Source organism: Lepisosteus platostomus, chromosome 13 (genome assembly GCF_059453375.1).
Source record: "Lepisosteus platostomus isolate fLepPlt1 chromosome 13, fLepPlt1.hap1, whole genome shotgun sequence".
Taxonomy (NCBI): Eukaryota; Metazoa; Chordata; class Actinopteri; order Semionotiformes; family Lepisosteidae; genus Lepisosteus; species Lepisosteus platostomus.
The window spans coordinates 32,809,522-32,825,010 of NC_142623.1; the positions used below are offsets into that span (position 1 = coordinate 32,809,522).

Consider the following 15,489-nt stretch of genomic DNA (forward strand, 5'->3'; position numbering starts at 1 on the left):
CCACAGTCAACAACAACCCCATCTTCTTACCCCACAGTCAACAACAACCCCAGGGTATCACCCCACAGTCAACAACAACCCCATCTTCTTACCCCACAGTCAACAACAACCCCATCTTCTTACCCCACAGTCAACAACAACCCCAGGGTATCACCCCACAGTCAACAACAACCCCATCTTCTTACCCCACAGTCAACAACAACCCCAGGGTATCACCCCACAGTCAACAACACCCCCATCTTCTTACCCCACAGTCAACAACAACCCCAGGGTATCACCCCACAGTCAACAACAACCCCATCTTCTTACCCCACAGTCAACAACAACCCCAGGGTATCACCCCACAGTCAACAACAACCCCATCTTCTTACCCCACAGTCAACAACAACCCCAGGGTATCACCCCACAGTCAACAACAACCCCATCTTCTTACCCCACAGTCAACAACACCCCATCTTCTTACCCCACAGTCAACAACAACCCCATCTTCTTACCCCACAGTCAACAACAACCCCATCTTCTTACCCCACAGTCAACAACAACCCCAGGGTATCACCCCACAGTCAACAACAACCCCAGGTTATTACCCCACAGTCAACAACAACCCCAGGGTATCACCCCACAGTCAACAACACCCCCATCTTCTTACCCCACAGTCAACAACAACCCCAGGGTATCACCCCACAGTCAACAACAACCCCAGGGTATCACCCCACAGTCAACAACAACCCCATCTTCTTACCCCACAGTCAACAACAACCCCAGGGTATCACCCCACAGTCAACAACAACCCCATCTTCTTACCCCACAGTCAACAACAACCCCAGGGTATCACCCCACAGTCAACAACAACCCCAGGGTATCACCCCACAGTCAACAACAACCCCATCTTCTTACCCCACAGTCAACAACAACCCCATCTTCTTACCCCACAGTCAACAACAACCCCAGGGTATCACCCCACAGTCAACAACAACCCCAGGGTATCACCCCACAGTCAACAACAACCCCATCTTCTTACCCCACAGTCAACAACAACCCCAGGTTATTACCCCACAGTCAACAACAACCCCAGGTTATTACCCCACAGTCAACAACAACCCCAGGGTATCACCCCACAGTCTACACCCCCAGGTTAATCACCCCCCTGTCCTGCTGCCCACTGCCCCTCTCACCTGCCACCCCGAAGGGTCTCCTCAGCCCCTGGGTGCACTTCTTGGTGTTGCTGTCCTTCAGCTCCATGCGGCCCACCCTGACGATCTGGCAGATGAGGTAGATCTTCTCTCGGTTCAGGTCCTTGTTCCCCAGGTCCTGACAGAGACAGCGCCCCACCTGTGTCACTCTCTCACTCTCTCTGGGGAGTGCGTGTGAGGAGGGGTCAGTGTGCCCCACCTGTGTCACTCTCTCACTCTCTCTGGGGAGTGCGTGTGAGGAGGGGTCAGTGTGCCCCACCTGTGTCACTCTCTCACTCTAGCTGGGGAGTGCGTGTGAGGAGGGGTCAGTGTGCCACACCTGTGTCACTCTCTCACTCTAGCTGGGGAGTGCGTGTGAGGAGGGGTCAGTGTGCCCCACCTGTGTCACTCTCTCTCTCGCTGGGGAGTGTGTGTGAGGAGGGGTCTGTGGGGTGCATGTGTGTGTGTCGCCCCCTGGTGTTGACTCACAGTAAAGACGACCTTCAGGTTGTTCAGCATGTCGATCTCTCTGGGAAAGCCACGGCTGCCCCAGCGCACCAGGTAGTTCTCACTGCCGAGCGGTGTGGAGGAGACAGAGGGTCGTGGTGAGAGAGACACCGAGAAACAGACACGTGTAGGGAGACAAGCCCCCTGACAGACAGACAGATCCCTGACACTGGCACACAGACACACACTCACAGGCCACACTGACAGACAGACAGATCCCTGACACTGGCACACAGACACACACACACAGACACACACACAGGCCACACTGACAGACAGACAGATCCCTGACACTGGCACACAGACACACCAACACACAGACACACACACAGGCCACACTGACAGACAGACAGATCCCTAACACTGGCACACAGACACACCAACACACAGACACACACACAGGCCACACTGACAGACAGACAGATCCCTGACACTGGCACACAGACACACCAACACACAGACACACACACAGGCCACACTGACAGACAGACAGATCCCTGACACTGGCACACAGACACACCAACACACAGACACACACACAGGCCACACTGACAGACAGACAGATCCCTGACACTGGCACACAGACACACCAACACACAGACACACACACAGGCCACACTGACAGACAGACAGATCCCTAACACTGGCACACAGACACACAGTCACAGGCCCCACTGACAGTTAGACAGTCACACACACAGACACACACACACACACAGACAGACAGACAGACAGACAGACAGACAGACAGACAGACAGACACACAGGCCCCACTGACAGACAGACAGATCCCTAACACTGGCACACAGACACACAGTCACAGGCCCCACTGACAGTTAGACAGTCACACACACAGACACACACACACACACAGACAGACAGACAGACAGACAGACAGACAGACAGACAGACAGACAGACACACAGGCCCCACTGACAGACAGACAGTCACACAGACAGACAGGACAGCGTGCTGACCTGATGATGGCCTGTTTCTGGGGGTCGTACAGGGACATGAAGAGCTCCGAGTCCTCCCCAATCCGGCACACAAAGTTCCGGACGAAGACGTACAGGCTGTGTGTGGGAGAGGACTGGATCCGTGCGGAGATTCCCGAGTGATCTGCCTGAATGTTGGACTGGGAGTGGGAAAGAGAGAGAGGGAGAGAGAAAGACAGAAATAAGGTCTCCATGAAAAGTGAGACTAGTTTTTGTGTTTTGTTACTGTATTAGGTGCTTCGGTGTGTCAGTGGGAGTCAGTGTGTCAGTGAGCCTCAGTGTGTCAGTGAGCCTCAGTGTGTCAGTGTGAGTCAGTGTGTCAGTGTGCCTCAGTGTGTCAGTGAGCCTCAGTGTGTCAGTGTGAGTCAGTGTGTCAGTGAGCCTCAGTGTGTCAATGTGTCAGTGTGTCAGTGAGCCTCAGTGTGTCAGTGTGAGTCAGTGTGTCAGTGAGCCTCAGCGTGTCAATGTGTCAGTGTGTCAGTGAGCCTCAGTGTGTCAATGTGTCAGTGTGTCAGTGTGAGTCAATGTGTCAGTGAGCCTCAGTGTGTCAATGTGTCAGTGTGTCAGTGAGCCTCAGTGTGTCAGTGTGAGTCAGTGTGTCAGTGAGCCTCAGTGTGTCAATGTGTCAGTGTGTCAGTGAGCCTCAGTGTGTCAGTGTGAGTCAGTGTGTCAGTGAGCCTCAGCGTGTCAATGTGTCAGTGTGTCAGTGAGCCTCAGTGTGTCAATGTGTCAGTGTGTCAGTGTGAGTCAATGTGTCAGTGAGCCTCAGTGTGTCAATGTGTCAGTGTGTCAGTGAGCCTCAGTGTGTCAGTGAGCCTCAGTGTGTCAATGTGTCAGTGTGTCAGTGTGCCTCAGTGTGTCAATGTGTCAGTGTGTCAGTGTGCCTCAGTGTGTCAGTGTGCCTCAGTGTGTCAATGTGTCAGTGTGTCAGTGTGCCTCAGTGTGTCAGTGTGAGTCAGTGTGTCAATGTGTCAGCGTGTCAATGTGTCAGTGTGTCAGTGAGCCTCAGTGTGTCAGTGAGCCTCAGTGTGTCAATGTGTCAGTGTGTCAGTGAGCCTCAGTGTGTCAGTGTGAGTCAGTGTGTCAGTGAGCCTCAGTGTGTCAATGTGTCAGTGTGTCAGTGAGCCTCAGTGTGTCAGTGAGCCTCAGTGTGTCAATGTGTCAGTGTGTCAGTGAGCCTCAGTGTGTCAGTGTGAGTCAGTGTGTCAGTGAGCCTCAGTGTGTCAATGTGTCAGTGTGTCAGTGTGAGTCAATGTGTCAGTGAGCCTCAGTGTGTCAATGTGTCAGTGTGTCAGTGTGCCTCAGTGTGTCAGTGTGAGTCAGTGTGTCAGTGAGCCTCAGCGTGTCAATGTGTCAGTGTGTCAGTGAGCCTCAGTGTGTCAGTGAGCCTCAGTGTGTCAATGTGTCAGTGTGTCAGTGAGCCTCAGTGTGTCAGTGTGAGTCAGTGTGTCAATGTGTCAGTGTGTCAGTGTGAGTCAATGTGTCAGTGAGCCTCAGTGTGTCAATGTGTCAGTGTGTCAGTGTGCCTCAGTGTGTCAGTGTGAGTCAGTGTGTCAGTGAGCCTCAGCGTGTCAATGTGTCAGTGTGTCAGTGAGCCTCAGTGTGTCAGTGAGCCTCAGTGTGTCAATGTGTCAGTGTGTCAGTGAGCCTCAGTGTGTCAGTGTGAGTCAGTGTGTCAATGTGTCAGTGTGTCAGTGTGAGTCAATGTGTCAGTGAGCCTCAGTGTGTCAATGTGTCAGTGTGTCAGTGTGCCTCAGTGTGTCAGTGAGCCTCAGTGTGTCAATGTGTCAGTGTGTCAGTGTGAGTCAATGTGTCAGTGAGCCTCAGTGTGTCAATGTGTCAGTGTGTCAGTGTGCCTCAGTGTGCCTCAGTGAGCCTCAGAATCAGAGTCTCAGTGCAGTGGGCCCTGTGGCCTGTGGGTGGCGCTCTGGTACCATCTCCTCCTTGATGCGTTCATTGATCTTGGCTGTGGCCTCCTCGTGAGCGCGGAACAGGCTTATGACACTCGTGCGATCCGGGTCCAGGATGTTCCCGTCCTCATCTCGCACGACCAGGTCCAGGTCCAGGATCCTGGTGGACAGAGAGAGTCGGGAACAACAGGAATCACCTCACCTGCTGCACTGCTGAGACAGAGGAAGAGGTAGAGAGGAACAGAGAAACAGGGGAACAGAGGAGGGAGACAGGAGTTTTGGGGTGAGACAGTAGAGTGGGAGTGAGACAGGAGTTTTGGGGTGAGACAGTAGAGTGGGGTGAGACAGTAGAGTGGGTTGTGACAGGAGTGAGGGAGTGAGACAGTAGAGGGGCTGTGAGACAGGAGTGTGGGGGTGAGACAGGAGCGGAGCATACTTGTTGCCGTAGTCGATCTTGGAGGTGACCTTCTGCTTGAGCTCCTTGAACTCGTCCTTGGGCAGCGTGCCGGACAGCAGCTGGGAGCGCCACTCCACCAGTTCCCATAGCAACCGCCGCACCTGCTCCACCTTCTCCTTCTTATTGGCCTGGGGAGGCACGGAGACAGGGGTCAAGGGTCAGGGGTTAGAGGTCAGACATCGGTCCATACCGCTGTCGCTTCCTGTCTGTCTGTCACCATCACAGCTGAGGTGCCAGGAAGTTGATGAAGTCCCTGATGAGAATCCGCGTAGACAGTGCTCTCTCATTGCAAGCAGAAGCTGCTTTATCACTTGGCGATGATGCAGGCCACTACTGAGATGTCCAGACGGGGAGAGAAACCCTTACCACATACAGCTGTTTCCAGATGCTGCCCCATTCGCGCAGGGTGGTGGTCACCTCCTGGACCAGGGGCATCTCTGCAGAGGTTACAACCTCCTGGCCCCTACAGGCGGAGAAGAGCTTTAGGGTACAGCAACAGCATTGCCCACCAAGCCAAACAACAGGGATAAGGGTGAGGGGTTAAAGGGTAAAGGTTACAGGATAAAGGGCAGAGTCCAGGCTGGATTTTAGTTGTGTTTTTAGTTAGGATGTGTCAGGGGGTGCGGGGGGGCTTATTTACTGGCAGCTTACCAGTTACTATACACTGAAAAGTATGTAATAGCCATCCTGTCACTCTGGACACATGATTAAGTCATGACCCGTGCAGCCCCAGGCTGTGTTTCTCGATGCTCACCCCCGCTTCTCAATGATCACCTCCTTCAGGTGGATGTAGCTGGCAGGGAACACACCCTGTGGAGAGAGAGGACAGGGTTACCCAGCGTCCTGGACACCAACCTCAGTGTCCCTCACCTGACCCCTGGGCTGGAGGCTCACTATGTGGGACAGGACAGTGCTGTCACACCCCAGCGGTCTGAGATCTGCGCTGCTCAGACTTGCTGTCCCTTGACCCCTGACCTCCAGCTAGAGGGTCACTCTGTGGGACAGTGCTGTCACACCCCAGCAGTCTAGGAGCTGAGTCTCCCAGCCTCCCTGCTGCCTGCCACTGACCTCTAACTCCTGGGGAGTCTCACTCTACAGGATCAGGGCAAATTGCACACTACAGCAGATAATAATAAATAATAATAAACTTCATTCGTAGAGCACCTTTCATACAAATAGCAGCTCAAAGTGCTTCACAAACCAAGTCTGAAAATAAAATCTTAAAATTAAGATACCTTCAGCCGTAAAGGAAAACACAGTAATACAGTAAAGCAATAAAATGTCGATTTATGCTTGAAGAAGAAAAAGAAAATTAAGAAAGTTGTAATGAAATAAGAACAATAGAAGAAAAATCAATAAAATAGAAAGACAAACACAAAAAACAAAGAACTAATTTAACTAACAGCTCAATGAAAAACATATGTTTTCAAATGTTTTTTAAAACCATGTACCGAGCTCGACTGCCTAATAAACCCTGGTAGTGAGTTCTGTCATTTAGAAGCATAAAAACAAAAGGCTGCCTCTGCACTATTTCTGTTTTTCACATGTGGTAGTTGCAGAAGGCCAGAATTTGCAGATCTCAGGTCACGTATAGGAACATAGCAAGACAGACATTCAGTGAAGTATACAGGTGCTGGGCCGTTTCGAGCTTTAAAAACAAATAAAAGAACTTTAAAATCTATCCTAGATCATACAGGTAAGCAGTGAAGAGAGACCTCCCCCCCCTCAGCTACACTGCTGGCTGCCAACTCTCCCCTGGGCTGGAGGCTGGCTCTGAGGCACCAGCAGAGGGCTGTCACGCCACATCACTGACCTCAGGGCCCACTGCTCTGCCCACCCTGAACCAGCAGAGCCCCTGCAGAGCCCCTGCAGAGCCCCAGCAGAGCCCCTGCAGAGCCCCAGAGCCCTCTCCTGTCTCCCACCCTGGGCAGACAGGGCGCTGAGCGCTATAGGAAACAGAAAGTCCCGAGGCCACGAAACAGCAGAGAGCCTCTTTTATTTTCACTTTGACTCAGCTCGTATCCGCTGTGTCTGTGACGCTGGCGAGTTGGCCGACACGATGAGCAGAAATAGGGAACGTGGCAGGCTGGGGCCCGACTGAAAATAGCTGGCGCCTCCACCACGTGCAGAGACACACCCTTGCCCAGTGTGGTGCGGCGCAGCACACTTCCGTTTCAGAGTCCAGCCACGCCGGATCCGAAGGCATCGTCTCTCTGGCGCCCGGTCCGTTTCTCCCCGAACGAACAAGCGCTGCCCCCTGCCTCCCCTCCGTCCCCAAAACCCGGTCAGACCCGGGGCAGCCAGGTGCATGCTGGGATGGCTCATCGGTTCCTCTCTCTGCAAGCTGAGACGTCTCCAACCTCTCTCAGGGGTTTGTCTCAGGGGGGTCCGGAAACGAGTGGGTCCAACTTTTCGTTCAATCTGGACCCTGACCTGTTAACCTGCTACAGGCTTCTGAGAAGATGCAGCTGTACCACCTGCAGGGCGGCGCTCAGGAAGCATCTGCCAGGGGTTTAATAGGGAGTTTGCCCGAGCGATGACATGGGCACACGTCTTCCACCCAGCGTGACTGCTCTCTCTCGGTATTCACACCAGCCATTATGAGCATGGGCTGCCCCCTGCTGGCTCCCCTGAAAAGTACAGGCTGTCCCCCTCCTCTCACTGATGACTGAAGTGAGCCCTGCTGTTGTACCCCCTGGATTCGACCCCTGACCGAGCAGTATCCTCGGGGAGGGTCTCGGCAACCCGGAACCTAGTCCGGAAGCAGAGGTGTAGGATGGGATAGGGTCCATCGCAGGGTGCAGACAGCAGAGCAGGACAGCGAAGCTCACTTCCTGGAGGTCAGTCTGAGCTAACAACTGAGTTACACTAACTAACTGCACAGTCGTCAACACTTCTAACCAGACCTGAAGGTGATCTACTGTATAAGTAAGTGTAAAAGAGAAATCCTTTATATGCCACATTAAGAATATCTTTCGGTTAATTGTTACAGTAACTGACTACTCAGACTGAACCAAAATCCAGCTACTTGGTCTTCCAGTTACTGAGCTTCAGTACCCAGAAAATACTTAGGAGACACCAGTGACACCAGCCAGCATGTTGTGAGGAAACCAGAACAGCTTGAAAACACCTTCACAGACACGGAAAGCGCATGCGAACTCCACACAGAAGGATCCCCAGCCAGCCATGCTGGGTCTCAGAGCTATGAGAGAACAGTGCTGACCACCATCTCTCTGTGAGGCTCTGTGCAGCCCTACAGATGATGGAATAGTGCTGAGATGTGACACTTTGCTACAAACACATCACACATCACATGTTGTGAGAGTTGCGAGGTGTTGCAAAAGGTGTTGGAGGACACTAGACGAACCCAGACAGGCGTGTATTTAAAAATAAACAACCAGACATGCTCTGATCCGAACCTCTTTCCAGAAGACTTTTAGTTCCACTTCATCTAAAAACCGATGCATAAAATGATTTTGGTTACTCTACATAGTCTAAACTAGAACTCACAATATGTGCGCATTAATTAGTTAATAACGATGCGCACACACCGGACAATCTCAGCCTGGAGCGTGAGGAGTCTTACCTGCTGGGATCTGTCCCGGGTCAGGTAGCCCATGAACCAGCCTGGAACAACACAGAGGGCAGAATCGGTCAGGCTGCAGGGTGGGAGAAGAACACACACGCTCTCACCCTCTCACACACCCTCACCCCCTGGGCACATTCACCCTCTCACACACTCTCACCCCCTCACACACACCCTCACCCCCTGGGCACATTCACCCTCTCACACACTCTCACCCCCTCACACACACCCTCACCCCCTGGGCACATTCACCCTCTCACACACTCTCACCCCCTCACACACACCCTCACCCCCTGGGCACACTCACCCTCTCACACACTCTCACCCTCTCACACACACCCTCACCCCCTGGGCACACTCACCCTCGCATGACTGCTGGATGTGCACAGTGTCCCCGATCTGCAGAGACAGCTGCTTCTCCCCCCGTCCGGTGAAGTTATACGTGGCTGAAACAACGGACACAGGGTGTCAGTGTGCTGTCTTTATACAGTATAGTCTGTGTGCTGGGTATACTGTGTAGAGACAGTGTGCAGTGTGTGTCAGATCAGTGTCAGTGTGCTGTCTATATACAGTATAGTCTGTGTGCTGATTGTACCGTATAGAGACAGTATGCAGTATGTCAGATCAGTGTCAGTGTGCTGTCTTTATACAGTATAGTCTGTGTACTGGGTATACTGTGTAGAGACAGTGTGCAGTGTGTGTCAGATCAGTGTCAGTGTGCTGTCTTTATACAGTATAGTCTGTGTACTGGGTATACTGTGTAGAGACAGTGTGCAGTGTGTGTCAGATCAGTGTCAGTGTGCTGTCTTTATACAGTATAGTCTGTGTGCTGGGTATACTGTGTAGAGACAGTGTGCAGTGTGTGTCAGATCAGTGTCAGTGTGCTGTCTATATACAGTATAGTCTGTGTACTGGGTATACTGTATAGAGACAGTGTGCAGTGTGTGTCAGATCAGTGTCAGTGTGCTGTCTATATACAGTATAGTCTGTGTACTGGGTATACTGTGTAGAGACAGTGTGCAGTGTGTGTCAGATCAGTGTCAGTGTGCTGTGTCTATACAGTATAGTCTGTGTACTGGGTATACTGTGTAGAGACAGTGTGCAGTGTGTGTCAGATCAGTGTCAGTGTGCTGTCTATATACAGTATAGTCTGTGTACTGGGTATACTGTGTAGAGACAGTATGCAGTGTGTGTCAGATCAGTGTCAGTGTGCTGTCTATATACAGTATAGTCTGTGTACTGGGTATACTGTGTAGAGACAGTATGCAGTGTGTGTCAGATCAGTGTCAGTGTGCTGTCTTTATACAGTATAGTCTGTGTGCTGGGTATACTGTGTAGAGACAGTGTGCAGTGTGTGTCAGATCAGTGTCAGTGTGCTGTCTTTATACAGGATAGTCTGTGTACTGGGTATACTGTGTAGAGACAGTGTGCAGTGTGTGTCAGATCAGTGTCAGTGTGCTGTCTTTATACAGGATAGTCTGTGTACTGGGTATACTGTGTAGAGACAGTGTGCAGTGTGTGTCAGATCAGTGTCAGTGTGCTGTCTATATACAGTATAGTCTGTGTACTGGGTATACTGTGTAGAGACAGTGTGCAGTGTGTGTCAGATCAGTGTCAGTGTGCTGTCTTTATACAGGATAGTCTGTGTACTGGGTATACTGTGTAGAGACAGTGTGCAGTGTGTGTCAGATCAGTGTCAGTGTGCTGTCTATATACAGTATAGTCTGTGTGCTGTGTGTAATGTACAGGGACAGTGTGCAGTTTGTGTTTTGTTAATACTGTGTGTGTGTGTTGTTTTTCTCCTTCACTGCCTCACTTCCTGTGTCACTTCCTGTGCTCAGCAGACCTGCAGTTTGTGAGGGTGTGTGCTGTGTACCTATTCACATGCAGAACAGTACCCTAGTAAAACGTCACTGGAGTATGCCATGAATGTACAGTACAATAGTAAAGCAGTGAGATCATGGTAAAAGCACAGTACAGTGCGGTAAAACCTTGTGAAATCATGGCAAAAGCACAGTACAGTGCAGTAAAACCCTTTGAAATCATGGTAAAAACACAGTAGAGTGCAGCAAAACCCAGTGAAAACACAGTAAAAACACAATATACTGCAGTAAAGTCCAATTAGATCAGGTTAAAAGCTTAGTACAGTGCATCAAAGCTCAGCGAGAACATGGTAAAAGAATAGCACAGTGCAGTAAAGCTCAGTAAGATCATGATAAAAGAACAGCTCAGTGCAGTAAAGCTCAGTGAGAACATGGTAAAAGCACAGTACAGTGCAGTAAAGTTCAGTGAGATCATTGTAAAAGAACAGTACAGTGCAGTAAGCCCAGTGAGATCAGGGTAAAAGAACAATACAGTGAAGTAAGGCACAATGAGACCACGGTAAAAGCACAGTTATGACAGAACCACACTAAACACTGTGCCAGCCATGTTAAAAGAGATCCCTTGTGACCCGGCTCGATTCCCGATGAACTGTTTACAGATGCTAAGGCTGCTGGTCCTGGGCCTGCTGGTCCACAGTGAGTGCTGGAGTCCGTGTCGTCTGGGGTCAGAGCCTCTGAGCGCTGTCCTGGAACAGTGACAGACTGCGATGCAGACTGCCCTATCTTCAGGAAACAGCTTCCGTCTGCCAGCTGTAGTCTGGTCTGGAGCATCTAGACTGATAAAACTACTCTCCTGCCTGGATTTCCCTGGAACTATTCCCTTCTGTGCCCCTAATACCACACCGATACCGGAGACTCCTCTCTCCCACCTCGATTCCCCTGGAACTGTTCTCTTCTCCTACAACAATCCCACTCTTTCTCCTCATTTGCACCCCTGATTACCAGCTGTATCATCCCTGCAGAGCTGTGTCTCTGTGTAGCACTGTGTCTCTGTGTGTCTATGCAGAGCTGTGTCTCTGTGCAGCGCTATGTCTGTGTAGCGCTGTGTCTCTGTGTGTCTGTGTGTCTCTGTGTAGGGCTTTGTCTCTGTGTGTCTCTGTGCTGCGAAGTGTCTCTGCCTCTAAGTAGCTCTGTGTCTCTGTGCAGCGCAGTGTTTTTTGTGTGTCTCTGTGTCACTGTGTCTATGCGGTGCTGTTTGTCTGAGTGTTTCTATGTCTGTGTCTTTTTGTCTCTGTGAAGCACTGTGTCTCTGGGTCTCTGTGTGTCTCTGTGTGCATCACTCCTGATGCGAACGCAACACACCTGCAAGCTTTAAGACATTCAAGACTGCTTCTCCAGGGAAGACGACCACTGGATGCTTGCAAAAAGGCACGCATATCAAAAATAACTGCTTCTGCACTCTTCAAGTTTCACAGTCCAAAAGTGATCAGAAAGAACTCATTGACTGATTGATGGATTGACTGATCACAGCCCTTCTGCCCTGGAAACAGCCGTTACTGCCCCCCTCCTCCAGCTTGTCTTATCTGGCCTGAGGCTTCCCAACCTGCCCCAGCCCTCCTGCCCCGCAGCGCCCCTGCTCGCTCTGTACTGGCGGCTCTCTGCTCGGGCGATCTCAGCCTGCCTCGGGGGCCGTTGGCCCACACCTGCCCACATCCTGTTGAGAAGGAAGTCTGGCAGCGCCACCGGACTTCCTGGACCCGTCTTGTGATCCGATCCGGACCTGTGAGGGCAGAGCGAGGGCGCCGGGCCCACCTGGCCCCGGCGGTCCAGATCGCCTTACCTACGCCGAGCCTCTGCCTGGTGTCGGTGCTCCACGGCGCCATGCTGGTGAGCTCCCTCTCCCTCCGCTCTCTCCTCTCTCGTTCTCTCGCTCCCTCTCTCTGACAAGTTTCCGTTCCGCCTCTCAGAGCCTCACTTCTGTGTTTTCTGCAAGTGCAGTCCCTCCCCCTCTCCTTCCTTCCCTTTCTGTCTGTCTCTCTGCATCGCTGCCCTGCCCCCCCCACCACCACCACCTCACACACTCACACACTTGGGTCAGAGCTGCGTCTCTCTCCCTGCGCCCCCCGTAGGGCCTTCACAGCGGATCGATTCACCCCGATCCTCAGAACACAGAGCCCCCCCCTGCCCCTACCCAGGACTGCGTTTCTCACCTGTACGGTTTTTGAGACTGCATTGAGGAATTGCTTTCGTTTCCCAGTGAATCTGCTTTGGTGTGGTCAGGGCCCTGGATTTCTACATGCAGGGGCGGTGGGTTCGAATCCCAAATGTGGCACAGCTGTCTTCCCCCCCCCGAGTGGGACACTTCACTCACATCTCTCCAGCCCAGTGCCCGCCCATCAGAATGTGAGCAAAACATCAGTCTCTGCATAAAAGCAGGTGCCAGATATGTTATTTTGAAGACTGATAGGTGAACTGAGCCCTTGCCTGGATCGCTGAGGAGCCAGCCATGAGCCTAGGTGACAAGAGAGAGGTAATAGGCTCGTGGTTTTTACTCACAATGAAGTTTAATCCCCTGCCTTGGCAGTGTAAGAGGGGGTAGCCAGGACCCCTGCCTCACTGAGTGAGCATGTGACCCTCACCACTCCGCCCTGCCGGTTCATCCCTCACTACCTGGGCGCCAACCCGGGTCTCTGGCGTCACACAACAGAGAACCAGCCGGCTGAGCTAAAGGAGACCTCCCTCAGCCCAGGTGGCTGAGTCCCCTGTGACGCGCAGGGAGGGCGGTGGCGTCAACGCGCTGCAGCCAGCTCCGCTACAAGCAGAAGGTGTCAACTGGGTGTGAGGTGACCAGACACAGCATAGCAGCTCCCTGCATCACAGCACACGGTGCTGGGGAGGGCGCAGTGGCAAGGGTTCACCACCAGAGGGTGCTCTGTCACTCTCACTGAGCAATGTGCACACTCTAACATAGATCTCTTCACACAGTAGAGGTGATAATAATAATAATAATTGCTTACACTTATATAGCGCTTTTCTGGACACTCCCCTCAAAGCGCTTTACAGGTAATGGGGACTCCCCTCCACCACCACCAATGTGCAGCATCCACCTGGATGATGCGACGGCAGCCATAGTGCGCCAGAACGCTCACCACACATAATAATAATAATAATTTAATAATTGCTTACACTTATATAGCGCTTTTCTGGACACTCCACTCAAAGCGCTTTACAGGTAATGGGGACTCCCCTCCACCACCACCAATGTGCAGCATCCACCTGGATGATGCGACGGCAGCCATAGTGCGCCAGAACGCTCACCACACATCAGCTATCAGTGGGGAGGAGAGCAGAGTAATGTAGCCAATTCATAGAAGGGGATTATTAGGAGGCCATGATTGGTAAGGGCCAATTGGAAATTTGGCCAGGACACCGGGGTTACACCCCTACTCTTTTCGAGAAGCGCCCTGGGATTTTTAATGACCACAGAGAGTCAGGACCTCGGTTTTACGTCTCATCCGAAGGACGGCGCCTGTTTACAGTATAGTGTCCCCGTCACTATACTGGGGCATTAGGACCCACATGGACTGCAGGGTGAGCGCCCCCTGCTGGCCCCACTAACACCTCTTCCAGCAGCAACCTTAGTTTTTCCCAGGAGGTCTCCCATCCAGGTACTGACCAGGCTCACACCACACCAGTGCCCACAGACCCACTGACAGCACGCTGGGGCCTCTTTCACGGTCGGGATAAGAGTATGGAGGCCTGCCCTCACAGGCTGTGAGAAACCTGCACTGGGACCCTCTGAAGCCCAGGCCCTGGACAGGCCTGTGACCAATGTCTTCCTCTCTGCATTGAGAAGGGATGAGAGCTACAGACAGACAGCAGCCAGGCACTGAGAGGTCACACACCACTCCTGCTCCGTCTCCGAGTCTCCCCCCGGATCCTCTGAGTCCTGGCTCCATGGGGACTCTCTCTGCGCACTGGGAGGAGCAGGACTGAGCTGGGAGGACTGGCACAAACACTCATGCGTCCGTTCGTAAAGCTCACTGACAGGCCTGGTACACAAGAGGCAGGCTATAGAGGCAGCAGAGCCCTGGGCTCCTGCAGTGCATACGCCACACCTGCCACATCTCTGGGGTTTCAGATATCTGCGTCCAGGGTACTTTTCCACTGAAGGGTGGTGGGACTTTGGCACACATGTGTTTCCTCTGAGCTTGATCCAGGTATATGTGCTCTGTCCTGGCATGAATAACACTGCTGGCCAGTTTCACTCATTCCTTGGCCGGGCCAGCTGTGCTGAAAATCCCCCTCACCTGAGAATACAGCAGTCACATGTCTCTGGGAAACCACAGAAAAGCAAACACAGCATCTTGGATTAAGAAAGCAGCAGGGATATCCCGACCTCCTGTGAAATTCAAAACTGGACCAAACAGGTGTCTGTGGCTATGATCTTTGACCTTGAGGGCAAAAGTCAGGAAGGAGAAGTCATATGACCATTCCATTTCCTGGGCCATTGTGATTGGTCACAGACCTTATTAGTATCCGTATCCATGATGCACTGCAACTGCTGCACTTATGTCCCACCCAACTCAGGAATGGTGTTGATTATACACATCAGTGATTGCGACAACATATAAAACATGCAAGAAGTCTTCAATTAATTTAAGTTTGTAACATGTTTTACAACGTTTTTAATCATCACAAGTGATTTCATCATCAGACAGCACAATGCATTTCAGATAGCTGACATTTGGGTGAACTGCTTGTATTATAAGCCAGATATGAATCGATGCTAAAACTTAGGTCACAGTGTCAGGTTTTTATAAAACTTATAATATTCAGCACTTGTTTTCGTTGTTAATTACTTTAGGTCTCACAACTACTTCAAAATCTCATCGTGGTTCAGGGTGTCCAGTTCTTCTGAACCCTTATGGTCACCTGATGTGTAAGCTGTGGACTACAGTGGGCTTCTCTGTTCTTCCCATCTCACACACTGAGCTCAGAGGAGAGGACACTGTGCTGATTCACACACTAGAGCCCAC

The 15,489-nt window shown here is 51.8% G+C and overlaps 1 protein-coding gene across 1 annotated transcript in view; it reads right to left on the bottom strand.

Annotated features, from left to right (window-relative positions):
* The window catches only part of dock2 (dedicator of cytokinesis 2), a 69,339-nt gene extending 56,897 nt beyond the window's left edge, over window positions 1–12,442 (bottom strand). The window contains exons 1-10 of the mRNA XM_088604243.1: window positions 12,291–12,442; window positions 8,990–9,073; window positions 8,628–8,668; window positions 5,796–5,851; window positions 5,408–5,504; window positions 5,021–5,169; window positions 4,609–4,744; window positions 2,657–2,814; window positions 1,662–1,743; window positions 1,176–1,311 (exon numbers count right to left, since the gene is read on the bottom strand). Of these exons, the coding sequence (XP_088460369.1) occupies window positions 1,176–1,311; window positions 1,662–1,743; window positions 2,657–2,814; window positions 4,609–4,744; window positions 5,021–5,169; window positions 5,408–5,504; window positions 5,796–5,851; window positions 8,628–8,668; window positions 8,990–9,073; window positions 12,291–12,333 (982 nt within the window). The 5' untranslated portion in view covers window positions 12,334–12,442. The remainder of the gene's footprint in view (window positions 1–1,175; window positions 1,312–1,661; window positions 1,744–2,656; window positions 2,815–4,608; window positions 4,745–5,020; window positions 5,170–5,407; window positions 5,505–5,795; window positions 5,852–8,627; window positions 8,669–8,989; window positions 9,074–12,290) is intronic.
* Between the last annotated feature and the right edge of the window lie 3,047 nt (window positions 12,443–15,489).